The 17,123-nt window shown below is 39.5% G+C and overlaps 1 protein-coding gene across 5 annotated transcripts in view; it reads left to right on the forward strand.

The window, feature by feature from the left end:
- Positions 1–16,908, forward strand: part of osbp2b (oxysterol binding protein 2b) — a 49,585-nt gene extending 32,677 nt beyond the window's left edge. Inside the window, exons 4-15 of one of the 5 annotated variants that reach the window (XM_044195440.1) lie at positions 2,710–2,908; positions 4,157–4,277; positions 4,929–4,995; positions 5,506–5,658; positions 5,757–6,002; positions 6,177–6,297; positions 6,920–7,023; positions 8,925–9,020; positions 9,431–9,615; positions 9,734–9,954; positions 11,356–11,373; positions 12,264–16,908. In XM_044195440.1, the coding sequence (XP_044051375.1) occupies positions 2,710–2,908; positions 4,157–4,277; positions 4,929–4,995; positions 5,506–5,658; positions 5,757–6,002; positions 6,177–6,297; positions 6,920–7,023; positions 8,925–9,020; positions 9,431–9,615; positions 9,734–9,954; positions 11,356–11,373; positions 12,264–12,406 (1,674 nt within the window). In that variant the 3' untranslated portion in view covers positions 12,407–16,908. Of the gene's footprint in view, positions 1–2,709; positions 2,909–4,153; positions 4,278–4,928; positions 4,996–5,505; positions 5,659–5,756; positions 6,003–6,176; positions 6,298–6,919; positions 7,024–8,924; positions 9,021–9,430; positions 9,616–9,733; positions 9,955–11,355; positions 12,236–12,263 lie in introns of those variants that run through there. The other 4 variants (XM_044195437.1, XM_044195436.1, XM_044195439.1 and 1 more) reach the window with 4 other exon arrangements.
- The last annotated feature ends 215 nt before the right edge of the window (positions 16,909–17,123 follow it).

Raw genomic sequence — 17,123 nt, forward strand, 5'->3', positions numbered from 1 at the left:
TTATTTGCTTTTCCCAAAGAAATTGGGCTATGCATGCAAGGAGGGAATAAAGGAGAGAGGAGGGGTTGAGGAAAGAAGGAGGCCATAATGGCAAGACACAACTGCATGCTCTCTGTGATCTGACCCCGGCCCGAGGAGAGGGTTGCACTAGTTCATTTAGTGGTGATGTAACTTCTCACATGTGGCATTGAATCAGGCTCTTGCCCGCTTGTGTGTGCATGCATTTACACACCCACAACTTTGGGTTTGTATGGTTTAATCACATTAAACTTTACTCAAGTTCATTGTATTCTTTGCCACGCCACTTATTCTGCAAAGTGCATCAGGACTGACATCTGCTGATGCCACCTCTTACTTATGTATCACCTTCTGCATGCCCATTCACTTTTTTTTAGCCTTTATAAACCCTGTCTTTCCCCAACGGAAGTCACATGCAGTCTGCATTTGTACCGGAGACTCAGCATAAAAAAAGTGGAACTATCATACTTTTTTAAGTGGGTGTTGAGTTTCATATCATGGTTATGTCTGAGGAAGTGGACCACAACATCACATGCACTAATAACATTTAAACTGAGGCTCAGACATTGATTTTTAGACACTTGATGCAAGTCTGCTGAAGGTAAGAGATTGGTTGGATGATTTTACTATTAGCTATTATGTGATTTCCAAACATTGTTTTTAGCAAAATAGAGTTTCAGTCAAAATAGAGTTATATTCTAAAACACCTAAGCCTTTGAAATGTAACCTTTGTAAAGGGTAAGGATGTATGATATTTCAGTACTTTCAGCATATAATGAAATTACACATACATTTGATTTTAAAATGGTTGTGTTATAACCATTAAAATCCCTTCTGTACATATCAGTTGCTTGTTTAAGTAGCAACAAGATGAGCATAAATCACTTTCCCATTGTTTTGGTTTCCTTAATTGGCCAGCCTGAACACATGGAATCATTCTAAACTTTTCAATAGTGGTGTGATGACTCTGTGTTCAGGATCAGAAAATCCAGGCTCACACATGTAAGGATCAGTGAATGGTCATAGCAACTACGTGTACAGCATGAAATATTAATACTATAGTCATATAGTTAATACTATAATACTAAATCATACAGTGTTTATCTTAAGTTGAAGTTTTAGCTATCAGTTTGTATTGTTTGTGTTCCCGGTTTCCCCTCTCTTTCTGTTTTGGTATATAGAAATATCAATGATGATGTGAAGACAACAAGTAAACTTAGTATGGTAATATATATTAACTATGTTAAAAGTAAATAAAACCAAAATAATAAATAGTATCCGTTACGGTAAAATGGTACAACAACACATTTTTATATTTAAAGCATTACTTTAGTAACTTGGTAAGATTAAAGACACATTTAATATATTATCATAATGTGTGAGAGAGAGAGAGAGAGAGAGAGAGAGAGAGAGAGAGAGAGAGAGAGAGAGAGAGAGAGAATTTGGACTAGGGCTGAAAAGCAGTTTTTCAACAGACAGATAGGTATCCTGCTTTCTGGAAACAAATCAAGGAATGAGTCAGGTGTTACACATCCTTGTTTCTCTTCCTGCTGCCTAAAAGTGATACTGCACATCCTGACTGCACTCTCACCAGCCAGAGAACAGTGATTATTTGAGCTGTGTGACACATTCGCCCCTCCAGCTTGCTGCCTACAGCCATAACTTTATCTAAGTGGTTCAAGCTAACTCTCAACAGCCCCTCTGCCTCTGGGACCAAAGAAACATTTGCTGCAATAACTGAGTGGACCATATGTAGTCATGTGCTGCTCCGCTCATATGGGAAGAACAATGACTAGCCCCCACAAAATGCTACAAAATGCTATAAAAATGCTCGATTGCAGTAAAGCAGTTTTAAAATGATTATTCAGAAACCCTCCTCTGAGGCCCACTATGCTTTTTCATTGTGCATGTTGTCAGCTGTGAGGTGTTATATAGGTTCATTGACCTTTGAGCTCACTTTGAGGCGAGGCTGTGAGACATATGATGCAGTGCCAACAAATGCTGACATGTAATATATATGTTTGATATGAAGTAACCTCTTTCTCTCAGCAGTAAAATCAAGGCAGCAACAATGACTCAAATATAGTCTGCTATGTAATCAGAGGTTTAACCTCTAACTCATCACTCACTGACGTTTTCTATGTTTACGCTGTGCTCCGAGGCACATTTGACACAGCAGGGAGACCCAGTAAATGCTTGGCAGACAGCTAATTAACATATTGATGATTGCTTGAAACAGTGATAATAAATAGCCTTGATTACAATGATTGACATTATGTTTTCCATCCCAATGTTCTCTCTCATATTTTTGTTATTAACAGGATATAATGAAAAATTATATAAAAAATACTTTTTCAGTATAGTTGACTTTCTGTTGATAAATAAATGCGCTTTCATAAAGGTTTTATGATTTTAATGGTTTTGTTTTAAAGAAGATGTTACCTTGACGTGAACAGGAACCAAAAGAAGTCACTGTTTGTCACTGTGTTGTAAAGCCATGAGAAGAGTTATTTAGGACACTGTAGTATTCTTAATGCAAAAATCTGAGTTGTTAGTCATAGCAAGTGGAAATTAACTTGTACCTTGTTAAAAATTATGAACAACAATTTTTTTTCCCGGCTGTATATTATAGAAATTAAACTTTCAGTGCTGTCTGCGTGTTTATGTACTTATGTGCATGTGTTCCCCCAGGCGTGTCGAGACTTCTTGGACCTAGCAGAGACTCACAGTAGGAGATGGCAGCGGGCGCTGCAGTATGAGCGAGAGCAGCGTACCCACCTAGAGGAGACCATTGAGCAGCTAGCCAAGCAGCATAACAGCCTGGAGCGAGCGTGGAGAGAAGCACCCACGCTTGCTTCCACCACACCCAGTGCCCCTACCACCAACAAGGGTGAGACTGACTGACTGTGTGTTATTTACGCCTGTGGGCCTCAGTGTACCGGCTAAAAGTCATGTGTGACCTCAGGCTCAATATTATAGACAGTCCTCATGTGGAGGAAGGAGATTTTAAGTTGTGTCAGAAGGTTTGGATTGTATTATTGTTAAGTTAAAGATGGTAAATTACCTTCCCCAAGGACTGCAGGTCATGTGGTCTCTTCTGTCGGTCTGTCCATCCATTTGTTTATGTTCTTGTTTGTTTACCTATAACCAACATATCTTGAAAACAAACTGCCAGGCTGGTATGAAATTTGCTGTGTACATGCATCGTCCAAGAGGAAGAAACTTATTGATTTTGGTGACCCTATGACCTTTCCTCTAATGCTATTTTTTCAGTTTCAAATCTCCTGACCGTTCGTCTCAAACATACATGTGTTTATGCCTTCAACGAGGACAAACCCATTGATTTTAGTGACCCCATGAATTTAACTTTAGTGTGAAACTGTCCTCTCCAGAAAAATGACAGCAGCTAGTGCTGTTATTTGTACAAATAGCTCAAAACAACATTCAATACCAAAAACCGGAAGTAGTGCTACACTTTATAGTATTCTGTCATTTGAATGCTGGCTGTAAAGGTAATGGCTTACCAGAGAGATAGTCTTAGTTGGAGTGTTGAAAAATATACATTTTGTGTGTTCATGACCAGGATGCAGTGGAGGTTATCATCTTCTCTCAATCTAGTTTTTATTTGTTTTTATAACCCATGCCTTTAAGCTGATACAAATCTATTGAATAAATTAATTGTATGCATCAAACTAAGTAGTATTAAATAGAAGCTGGTTTTAAAAGAACATTATTAAATACAAGTATTTTGTGAAAATACAGTACATTTTGTTCATATTGGTGGTTGTTTGTTTGTTTGGTCACTTTTTATTAGAAAGCACTCTGATGCCCTGATATAAGGATTTGTGTCTCTCTGTTGGAAGCTCTAGTTTATACACAAAACGGATCACTGAACATACTGAATATTGAATGTTGGATACTAAATATTAGAAGCACACCCTGAGGGACGCGCATCATTCAGGCTAGTGAACCAGCAGGAACGTTGCCAATTTTACTAAGCTGATTATTCCTTGATTAATCGCCATGGGTACGTGATTATATGCTGCTCTCTCCTGAACTCTGTAGAATACAGACTCAAACTGATGGTTCTGCTAGTTTTGAATGCATTTACTCACAAATGTATGTGTCCTGACAGAAGGGAGTGAGAGGCTGCGCAAAGAAGAGGCAAGTGATGAAGATGAGGATACTGAGTACTTTGATGCCATGGAGGATTCCCCTGCATTTATCACAGTGACTGCCACTGACAACACACAGCACAGGTTAGTCGCACACAGGAATCCATATTTTTTTATTTGGAGAAACTGCAGGACAACTGACATATACAAGGATGAAGGTTCAGTTGAGTTTTAATATATAATCTGCATGTGTACATGTGTAACCACAATAAGCCATTTCTGCGCATGCTCTAATTTGTCATAATACTGAATTTGACTCTGGCTTCTGATGATGGCTCATGGTGTGACAACCTACACGCACACAAATCACAGAGTAGTGTGCCCTTCACATTTTAAATAAAAATAACACTCTCACCCATGTCTGTTTTCCTGCAGCAAAATAAACCAATTTCAGTTTTTCTTTTGCTCTCTCAGTACATTCCTATAGCATATTTGTTTGCTGCATTGGAGTCTTCTTTTTGCAGAGCTTGTGCTGTCTTTCATTACTTTTTAAAAAAATGTCTTGAATAGTGTTTTCTTCCTCATCATTGTTATGCCTCATCTCTCACCATTAAAAATGATGGAAACTGTTGCACAGCGTTCATCTGTAATACCCAGCAATCTGTTTGCTCTCTTGTGTATCTTGAGTTTGTGTTTGATGTGTGTGTGTGTGAAAGTGGGAAGTGAGAGAGAGGGACACTGAGTGTGTTTATATGTCCAGTGCTCATTGTAGAAAACAATTTCATTCTGTTTCAGGCGATCTCAGAGTAATCTGAGCGGCGCGAGCGGAGGTCAGCTCAATGACTGGAACCAGGACGACCATGTAAGTGTCTGGCCTCCTAACTAGTCTGTCTAATAAGACATTTTTGAACACTGCTGACATTTGTAATCTAAGTATAGATTCACTTGGGCTGCTGCTGCACAGCTCATTGATTTATTTATATAACCGTCTTCACTTGCTGTTTTCACAGTTCACCTTTTCTACCCTACATTCATCCCATGCTCACACACACACACACACACACACACATACACACTCAGCCTTTGTCTTTGTTTCCTACAGTCTCGTTGTCACCCCTGTGGTGCCAAAGATACACAGCTGCTTCATTCCACTAAATCTTAATTACCAGTCAAACATCTGCTCTTCTCTCCCCTCAACTCTCCCTTGCTCCTTCTTCTCTCTAACACACATCTGTGTCTTTCACTCGCTCTGTCATTCTGTCTCCACTTGCTGATATGCTGCCAAGCTGTCCATGAAGTTGAAAGTATTTCTCAAACTTGTATATATCGAATATTCTTTTCATCCACCCCTTCCCCTTCCACCTAATCCCAGATATCTACAAGCTGTAATGATGTGTCAGGGAAGGAGCTGCAGCCCCGCAGACAGAGGCGGACTCATGTCCCAGACAAGCCCAACTACTCCCTCAATTTGTGGAGCATCATGAAGAACTGCATTGGCAAGGAGCTGTCCAAAATTCCCATGCCTGTAAGTGTATGAGGCATGGCCCTCCCTCTTGCTGACAGGCTAACATAAATCTGTGTGAATCTGCGTGTGTCTCACGCCTTCTTGATCCTCCCATTCAGGTAAACTTCAACGAACCTCTGTCGATGCTGCAGCGTCTCACAGAGGACCTGGAGTATCACGAGCTTCTGGACAAGGCGGCGCGCTGCGACTCCTCCCTGGAGCAGATGTGCCTGGTCGCTGCCTTCTCCGTCTCGTCCTACTCCACCACAGTCCACCGGACAGCCAAGCCCTTCAACCCCCTCCTGGGTGAGACCTACGAGCTTGATCGCATGGAGGAGTTTGGCTACCGTTCGCTGTGTGAGCAGGTAACAGGAGTTACATGGAGTTTTTGTTTACAGACTCACACACAACACATAAATGTACATAAAAGTACACAAGGTCAGCCCGTGTTCTCTAAACCCGTTGTTAAGCGTTTGCTGCTTATATGAACACATATTTACTATATTCTACTTTACCTTTATGTCTATTTTTCTTCTAAGGTGAGCCATCACCCCCCTGCAGCTGCACATCATGTGATTTCCCAACGAGGCTGGACCCTGTGGCAGGAAATCACCATTGCCAGCAAGTTCCGTGGCAAATACCTCTCCATAATGCCTCTGGGTGAGACATTCCATATTCAGTGTGGAAGCAAACAAACTATATGTGTAAATAAAGGTTCCATCATGCAAATTTAACAGCTGCACCAGGCAGAGTTTAGTTAAGAAGGAGTAGTAGACCACTGTGCTGCCTCCCACACAATCTAAAGCCATAGCAAAGGGTGTGAGAATTAATCAGGAGGGTTTTATGACCCTTCTGACACATACATAAAGTATGGGTATAAAGGGAGCTCTCTATTGCACTGGGATGGCAGAGAGCAGGGGTCTGTTTGCTCAGATAAATGAGAGATTTGATGGATGCAGTGGTATTTATCTGACTTCTTGCACTTTCTGTTATATGCGAGGTGCCATGTGAGCATTTATGGCCAAATACATGTTCTCTTCCAGGGTTAGATCAAACTGGAAATAGGTGGAAATGTATTTCCTGTGCACAGAGTATAAATGTGTTCGATGACATGTTTTTCAGCTGCTGCAGGTAGAATTGATCAGGTTTACAAACAGATTTGAATCAGAAAAGCAAACCCACAATCTAACACATCCCTTTCAGGTCTGCAAATGCAGATTGGTAACAAAGCAGCTGTGATATTTCTTTTCTCTTATAGCTTTTTGTCCCTGTCCCTCCCCAGGTGCCATTCACCTGCATTTCCACTCCAGCGGGAACCACTATGTATGGAGAAAGGTCACCTCCACAGTGCACAACATCATTGTGGGCAAGCTGTGGATTGACCAGGTCTGTTTGTGAGCACTTCTCATTGGTAACCATTTATCCACTGCTCCAAACCCACAACCCTGCCTGAATACCTCTGATCTTCCAGAGTAGCCTCTAGATGTTTTTCTGCCTGTGTTGCAGTAGTGTGTTATACAGAATCTTACAGCACATGCATAAGGAGCTTCACAATCTCTAGGGATTTATCTTTAGTTTTGATCTCTAATAACACCCTAAAATAACAGCCTCTTCTTTCTATGAGATGGCCCAGTTATATAGGGGGAGGGGTGGTGGGAGAGGCAGCCTTCACATCTGCATGTCTGTCTGTCTGCCTTCCTGTGCAGAATTGTGTCTGTTTGTTTAGAAGTGTAATTCTTGTCTCCAGTATTTCCCCAGTAATTCTATCCAGTATTTCCTGGATATTTCTGGCATTTCTTTGACAGAGTTTATGCTGATGTATGTGATTAAAGGTACCCTGTGGAGTTTTGTGTATATTCAGCATTTCACAGCTAAACACAATGTGTGTCTTCTTAAGGCCTGACAAATGCGTTGAATGCATTTCTTACCTCGTGCAAAAATTGCAAAGCCTTTTTTTTATGTTTTGAAACCTCCATTGTTTACATTTTGTGATCACATTGGATTGTGGTCTTCTTCTAAATGTATCGGAATGTACATTTGAGATACTAGTCTAGCAAAAACAATACCACTTTCGCATTGATACAAATTCCTCTCTCCAACTTCAGTTTGTCCACTAAGAAAAAGTCTCACCAACATTTACACATTTTTTACTCTTTATTGTTTTGCTTTCTCTATTCAATACTTGTGCCTTCTCGCACCGCCTCCATGCATCACTCTGCCACTCTGCTGCCCTCTGGTGCAGAACGGGGTTAGCCAAAAAACTCCATATCAATCTTTGGAAACTATTCTGCTACTGCCAGCCAGTGTAACGGCAGACAGTGCTGTCAGGAGCACGGCAGGTGAAGCCAGAGAGGGTGATATATACGGCATCGGAATATTATCACTTTTTATTTTGTTTGACAGTGTGACAATCCTTAAGATTTAAATTTTATGACTGTTAGATGCTGCAAAAGACAAACATGAAAGGACTTGAAAGGTATGGCCCTCAGCAGTGGCCAGAAATGTTTATCATGCCACCCCCTATGTGTGTGTGACCTCATGCACATGCTGGTAGAACACATACAGCACAAACAATATGGGGACCTGCTCATCAAAACATTACTCTACATCACCACTAGTTGTCAAAAACTCCATATGGTACCTTTAAAGCACCTGAAAACTTGGTTTCAAAGTATTTCTCTATATCATAAAATATTTGTGACTAAGTGCGCAACAATCAAATATAAACTTACCTAGTTATAAATTGAGTAACACTCTAACGCTAATCTGCTTTGTCAGCACTGTGTGGGTGTGGTTTCATCAGATTTGATTAACTATGGTGTCTCCCCTTTAACATTAGCAAGCAACCCAACAACTGTCCTGTTTCTTGCATAGTTAAATTCTGATTGGCCTATTAAAATATGTGATGCCACATATTTACAACCCAGCCTCGTCCACCCATCCAACCAGTAAGGAAAAACACAGAGAAGACACAATACAGAAAATCTCATGAACAGTATGGGCCGACTTTAACAGATCGCTTGTTCACGTAGGTACTTAATCGCTTATAATAAAAATGATTAACAAAATAGGTTTTCAGGGGCCTTTGAGATAGAACTCAGCAAAGTAAAACAAGACTAAGTACACATTTTCGCTATTGATGGACCCCATCAAACCAACCAACCAAGTTTTCAATTTGATGACCTGTCATGTTGTTTGCCATTTTCATCTCAGGATACTTTTCTGTCTTTACTGTACACACACTGTGAATTAATAGTCTTTGTATGTTTGTGTCTGTATTTGTGCAGTCGGGGGACATTGAGATTGTGAATCACAGGACCAAGGAGACCTGCCAACTCAAGTTTTCTCCCTACAGTTATTTTTCCAGGGACGTTCCACGGAAGGTAAATTCCTTTCCACACTGATACCCATCCTTAGCATGATGTCATACGATGAGGGGTTACTTTGTGTGATGCTGCCTCCTGCTGGACAATACCAACAAATATATTAATACTTACAGTAGTTTAATATAGAAGAAGCTCACTGTATGAAGTCACATTGCAGTGAGGTAACCTCTTTTGGAGTCGTACCAATTACCTAAAAATGGGCCACAATGCTGCCTTCCTTGCTAGTGACTGATTTGGGAGAGGCTAATGGAAATTTACTGGTGTCCTACCTAGGGGACTGTGCATTTAAGTACTTAACATTAGGAGGAAAGGACATTGTGATACAGAAAGATAGCTTGTTTTAGTTTCTTCATTCCCTATAGTATCTATGCAATAACTATTTTCTGATATCCTTTTTCTCTTTCCAGGTGACAGGTGTGGTGGCAGACAGTGGGGGCCAGGCTCACTACATCCTCTCTGGTACGTGGGATGATAAAATGGAGAGTGCCAAGATCATTCAGAGCAGCCGAGGGGGCAGTGGATTGGAGGGCAAGCAGAAGACCGTCTATCAGACGTTGTCCCCCAAACTGCTGTGGAAGAAATACCCTCTCCCGTAAGTGCTCGTCTCATCAGCCTCATCTGTTGTATAACAGCTGCTACGTTCAGTCAATATTATTGATTGTAGAGCATCACACCGTGTAATGCCCATAAATTTCCTCTTACTCTCTCAGGGAGAACGCTGAGAACATGTACTACTTCTCAGCGCTGGCACTGACCCTGAATGAGCAGGAGGAAGGAGTGGGACTGACCGACAGCCGTCTGAGACCAGACCAGAGGCTGATGGAGGAAGGGCGATGGGATGAGGCAAACTCAGAAAAACAGAGGCTAGAGGAGAAACAAAGAGCCGTGAGGAGGAGGAGGGAAGCGGAGGCCTCAGACGCTCTGGATGACGGTAAGAAACGGAGACCAGGAAGTATGGTGTCTGATAGGCAAAGATGTGCTGAGTAAAAGACAGAGACAGGCAGGGATGATAAAGAATGAAGAATGAAGGGAGGGGAAGGGAGTAGGTTTGTGAAGTGGGAGGAATTTTTGGGGGGGCATCTAGGGTTCCTGTAGTAATAGTCCCCATTTATTTTCTGCTTTGACAATGTTAGGTGACAGTTGGACCACTATTAAATCATCAGAACAAAGCAACTGAATTAGAAAATACCATTTTTTAAATTAAAAAGCCAAAGATAAAAGACTCTGTACATAAACACAAGGAGAGAAGTTAACTAGGACCCAGAGGAGCATTTCTGTTGGGTGGAAGCAAAAGTTTAAGCTTTGTAGTGACCTTACATTTAGCAGTTTTAATCAGTTCACTTTCAGATTCTGGGTCAATTTTGGATGAATTCTGCAACCATGGTTCAGTGTTTGGTTCCCAATTGCAAAAACAAAGCATTTTTGATCTGCCACAGCTTTGAGCTACCTCTAGCTAGCTCCTTTTCCATAGCAATGGCAGCCGAGGCTGATGGGTATTGTAGTATTTAGAGCTATCTGCCCTACCAAACTGACATGATTTCTCAGAAAATAAGTTGAAATAATTAAAACTGAAGACAGCAAGATACATCTATAGTATTGTTAAACTAGCTGGCAGACTGTGTTGAAGAACATTGACAATATCATAAAAAGAAAACTTTGAAATGGGAATTTCTAGTGGGGAAAAATACTTCCAGAACCAGCTGGTCCTCCCCCAGTACCAAAAGTAAATGCAGAATGAATCATTATGCAGAATGGCCCATTTCAGAATAATGTATATTATATTATTGGTTTATAATCATTGATAGATTAACGTACATATCACTATAGTGTTACAGCTGATGGGGCTAATTTGAATAACTTTATATTCTGCTGTGTATCTTAATGAATATTCATATATCATGTATTATTTGTTGATTATATTTTGTATTAATAATCAGAATCTGTAAAGTAACTATATATATATATATATATATATATTCAAGTAAAGTACAAATACCTTCAAATTGTAGGTACAGTAAGTTAGTACAGTACAGTATGCTATATTTAACATTAGAGGCAGTTTACAGCTACACATCAAGACACTTAGTAATGGGACAAACAACCAAGACAGACCTAATTAATAAGTTAAAGAAATTATTTCTTTCAATATTATGGATGATTTCTTAAGGTCTCCTGATCTTAATGGTTAGGATTCAAGAAGTAGTACTTTACGGAGAACTCAGCAGAAACGTTTAATCCTGGTGGCATTCCTGTGTGTATGTTGTGCGTAGGCTAGATTGTATTTGATGTACCCATGACTTGTCTTTCTTTTCCTCCCTCTATTGGTGGTCAGAGTGTGATTATGACTCTGGTGAGTGGGGGTTGCCCTGTGCCACTCTGTTGTGCATCACTCCCACACACACGCACACTCACTCACTCACTCCCACACACACACACACACACACACACACACACACTTACTCACTTCCAACACACACACACCATCCTCTGTGTGTCCTCTGTGTGGTCTGCCTCTGTGTGGGAACTGCATGATACCCCTCTCATGTCAACTTCTTCAGATAAATTACTCAGGGAAAAAAACCTTTTTCCTGCATACATGTGACATTGCCATTTAATATTGACCTCAGTGATATGTTACATGAAATAGCAGATACAACTCTAAAATCTTCAAGTATTCTCAGTGTGCTATGGTGAAGCCACATTAGCAAGTTATAAATTTTCACTGCATTGTCATGCCTGTCTATTTGATTGCTTGTGGGCACTTTTCTGGTGCACTGACACAACAGCACAACAGTAAACAAGTTACTTTATGCTTTTTTCAAGTTAAATCTACATTATGTTTTTATAAAGGGAACAACAACATGAGCTGTTTGCTTTATCTCCCTTTTTTGACTGGGTTTCTGTATGAAGAAAGAGATGGATTATTCAGTTCAGGGAGTTGCAAAACTGTGATTATAATTTTCCCCATCACCATATATTGATCCAGGTTTTTGCAACGCACATATCATGCTAATTTGTATTTTATTGGCACTTTTGAGTTAAACTTGTTCCCCGTTACTTGAGCTCTGTTCACATTCGGAGCTCTCCCAAATGCAGTGCACAGCGATTGATTGCTTCCCATATATATGCATATGTATGAAGGCGAATTGATCACTCAGCGAATTGCCTGCAAGTGTGGCTTCTCCACTAGAGTTTGATTAAATGACAGTGACTGAATGACACCTGTGCTTCCTCCCGCAGGTAGAGAATACGAAGGTTACCAGCCGTTGTGGTTTTACCAGAGGAGGGACTCAGTCACTGGAGAGACAAACTTTGTGTACAAGGGAGGTTACTGGGAGGCGAAGGAGAGACAGGACTGGAGCATGTGTCCTGACATCTTCTAACCCAGGAACTCACCCCGGATCACTCCTAACCTCATCGGACAGGGAACTGCTCTGCCTCTGGTCCTTAAGCAATGGGGCGTAGCTGGCTTATGAGCACCATGTGGACCTTTGTGAGCACGAGAATGTGTACATTTCACACACTCTCGGATTACACTGTACCTCCAAATGTGCACTCTCATTCTGTTTTTACTATGGGGGAAAAGAAGGGGCGTTCCCTGAGTACTCCTCTTTGACACTAATGATGTGTGGATGTGAGGTGGTGTTGGAGTTTTAACACTGCACAATAAAGGCACCTGCACGCTCCTGAAATCAGGTGCACTTTTCTGTGTTCATCCATTTAAGAGTTCTACCAATTGGATAGAAGCCCATATCAAAGCAGCTCACGATTATAGACTGACAACTACAGGGAACATGTCGGGCACATGTAAACAGAACAGTGTTGAAGGTTACAAGAAAAGTGTCCTCATCCTCCGTTTTATTCAACACATTTGAGATGATGCTAGACCTACTTTATAAATCTTAAATTAGTTCCCCTTTTTCTTCACAGGAATGACTTCAAGTGCTCATTATTTGCCCCTTTTTAAGAAAGAGGCTAAGGCCTGAAAATGGTGTCTGGAAATGTATTGACACAAAGTGTTCAAAATTAATTCAATTAAAATAAAATTTAAATTGTATAAATAACTACAGACAAAATAGGTAACATAACCATTCTATTCTATCATCTATTGTTATTTAATTTCATAATGCGTTTTTTTTTTTTTTTTTATGACTGGCCTCAATTTGAATGAGCTGAAAGTGGCATTATGAAGTAAAATTACATTGTGATGTAATCCAATACATTTTTAAAACACGAACTGTCCTTTTTCCAAAGTGTGTATTTCTTTCACAATTTTATGGTTATATTATATATTTTGTCTGTACTTATTAATATGATTGTTTTCTGCATACATGTCTTATTTACTTATTTAATTTAACACTTAACAGCTAATTGATTGGGCAAATAATCTCTTTCTTACACAGTAGAGGCTGGTTTATCTCAACTGATGAAGTATGCACCAGTGCAGAAATATATTTATTTGGAGTGAATGTTGGAGTTTCCCTCTAGATACATGAAATTACAGTCTGTTAAGTAGTCAATTAGACTATAGTCCATGTAGAGATAATAATATTCATTTCATATTTTAAATATAAACTGCCTCTATGCTTCAGTACATTTTAGTCAACATGCTTCAGACATCTTCCATTTGTGATTATGATTAGTAAAAATCTGCAGTAGTTAGTCCATTAGTTGTAACACATTAGTGCAAATGTACAACATTGAACATCAATATCACTCTAATAGGAATTTCCATCAAAGAAGTGAATAAGCACTTTTCACTGTGGTTGACAATAGGTTAGTACATATCTCTGTGTTGATGTTACATGTACTTTACCTTGTCCTCTGGTGCTCTCCCATAGCAACACATACCGTATCCTTGGTGACCATTTTCAGTGATGACATTCTCAGTGATCACACAAAGCACCAAATCACTGAGACACTCAGTAATTACCACCCAGTACTTCCAGGAACATGTTGGTTTCTGTAGTGTGCATTGCACTAGCTCCACAGCCTCCATCAGTCACTAGTTCGTAGCTCAGACGTTTCCAGTAGGACTAACTGTACATGAGTCTGGATCGGTGTCTCTGAGGAGTCCAGAGTGGCTTCAGCTGACAGGAGGTCAGAAGTTATAGAAGCAGACAGGGCTGGTTCCTGTAGCACACCACTGTGTAGTCAGCCACACAGGACTCCCCCAGCTGCCGTTTCAGGCTCAACACAGCTCACATGTGTAGTCCTTTCAATCTGTGTTTGTGGACATACTGATCTGGGATCAGCTCACGAAGGTACCCTCAGTCTTTTGCCTTTAATTGACTGAACAAGGGAAAGAGTCCCCTGACCTGTGCACTACACATCTCCGGAGAAAAATGTTTTGAAAACCAGTTGGTATTTTTTGTAATTATTGTTAGGAATGTAGAATTCAAGGCTGGAGGGATTGTATCTACCGTCTAGTCTATTTGTGTGAATATTTTGTGATAAACGAATGATATTGTAAAATGAAGAGTAATTATACTAATCTGAATATTACGTTATCTGTACAGCATTGTTCAAAACTGAAAAAAAATTGACTGACTTAGCCTGAAGGATTTGCTGTAATTTTAACTTTTAATCCTGATTGTTTCTGCAAAGATGGATGTTAACTCTGATGCACCCTCAATTTGGCTGCAGATTTCTTGTTTTATATTTCCAAAAACTGTCTTAACACACTGAAAATATTTTTTTTTATAGATTCCTTGATACTAGCACATTAGTAACCGTGGTTCAGTGATGATTTCATAGATCAACATATCTGGCAGTTCCTCTGATGCGCAGGCCATAAATATGTATAAAATGCACTGGAAAAGAAATACATTCACATAGAATATTCACATAGAGTGAAGGAGATTTTCAGCATGATAAAATGAGCTGGTAAAATGTAAAATGTTTATCTGTGAATTCATGATTTGATAATGAAATTAATGATAATTGATATTTTTTTTGCACAAAAGATGCTTCTTCTCAAAAAGGTTTTAATGCATTTTTGATTTGTGGTTGTCATGAGCACAGTTTGATCAATCACTCAAGCTCTTAAATGCTTAAAGGAATAATTCAACATTTTTTGGAAACACGCTTATTTCATTTTGCAAAAAGTTAGATGAGAAGATCAATACCTCTCATGTCTTTACATTAAATATAAAGCAAGAGCCAGCAGCTGGTTAGCTTAATTTAGCATAAAGACTGGGAACAGAGGGAAACAGCTAGCCTGGCTTTGTCCAAAGGTAACAAAAACCGCCTACCAGGACCTTTAAAGTTAATTAATCAACACATTATATCTTGGTTGTTTAATCTTCAGGAAGTCACTGCTCCCGGCCTAGAAATAGTCTCGCACATAACACACCCTAAAAACCACAAGTTGTCGTTTTTACACTTTGGGTTTTGTGTAAATTACACAAACAGGATATAACATGTTAATTAGTTTAGATGTCATGGTAGCTGGAATTATTTACCTTCAGGAAAAACCAGGCTAGCTGTTTTCGCCTGCTTCCAGTCTTTATGCTAAGCTAAGATAACCAGCTGCTGTGTTGAACAGACAGACATGAGAGTGATATCAATTTTGTTATTTAACTTTTGGCAGACGGTGTAGTCCCTCATAACTTTTGGCACACAAAAAGAAGCAAATAAGTGTATTTCCCAATATGTCAAACTATTCCTTTAATTTTTACTAATTACTGCTTTGGTTCTCCTCTTGTCTATGCTCTTCACACAGACTCACGTACAAAGATACGAGCTATTGATAAAGGTTGTGTACACTTAAAATCATATCAAAGGTGTCACGTATAAGGATGGACACTGTTGCAGCAAGATAATTTTTGCTATCTTGAAAACTGGCATTGTACACTTAATTTTGTATCATGACATCTACAAACAGAAAGTTAATCTAGTCAGGTTACAAGAGATTTACTTTAATATATTGTTTTTGAGATGATTTTATATTTGAAAATACATGTTATATTTTGAATGATAGTGGAGAGCTGATCATATGTTTTAATCAATGTATTTCCAAATGACGTGACCTCAGTCCTTGCCTACTGAAGTTGCCCCAGTGAGGGCCTGTACAGTATCAGACAGCTGTAGCAATAACGCAGTGAGGCGTAGATTTGTTAGTTCATGGCTGTTGTTGCTTCAAAGAGAACAGTTGTCTGCTTAATGCAGAAAGGGGAAAAAACAACCAAAGCGTATGTGGAGAGTGTACTGTAGACTAAAAAAACCCTCTTCATTTGCCTTCCCTAAATCGGAGGGTTCTAATGTAAACCCCCTCACATCGTTTCTTTCATTTCATCTCACCCAACCCTTAATTAACTATGGAGTGATTTTTAGCTTTAATTTTCATGCTTTTATTTTCTGTTCTAATTTCTACCTTCTCACAGGTGCCATTATTCTTATGTTGGTGTTTTCATACTGTTTTTATGCATAATGAGCTTGAATTGTGTGCATGTGTGGCACACGTTTCCTTCTCATTCCATGCTGCTCAGTTTTGAGGCAGAAGTAAACTAATGAAGATGGAGAGATTTGTCTTGCCTTGTCTAACTGAACCCTGCTTCTCCTTGGACTGTGACTCACGGCTTTGTGGTGAGATGGCGGTGATAATAATAATCTGTACGATGATGAAAGTTATGAGACGCATCACAACAGCGGCCTGGTACAGGAGGTCAAAGGTGATTGACCTGCCTTGACTACTGCTCTTACTCCCCAAATACGCGTAGGTGTATTCAGGTGTAACTGCGGATTCAACTGAGGTTCCTTTTCTTTTTTTTTTTATTGTGTATTTTCTCCCTTAATTTATACTTGTATAACATGATCTTTAAACAACAAAGACACAATAATGAAAAAAATAAGATAATAAAGTTGTTATTGTTGACACTGGAAATCTGTCTGCTTTATTTTCTCCCTCCGCAACAGCTTGAAGATGGGATGGGTTTAAATCACATATTTGAGATTGTTTGCCAGTTTTAGTACAAAAAAGTGTCTCTCATTTAAATTAATAACAACCCTTATGAAAAAACTGACAACCCTAAATAGTTTTTGTGAGAATTAAGAGGATCAAAACTGCAGCAGTAATACTGTACCATTACTACTTAAGGT

The sequence above is a fragment of the Siniperca chuatsi genome, linkage group LG5 (assembly GCF_020085105.1).
Source record: "Siniperca chuatsi isolate FFG_IHB_CAS linkage group LG5, ASM2008510v1, whole genome shotgun sequence".
NCBI lineage: Eukaryota > Metazoa > Chordata > Actinopteri > Centrarchiformes > Sinipercidae > Siniperca > Siniperca chuatsi.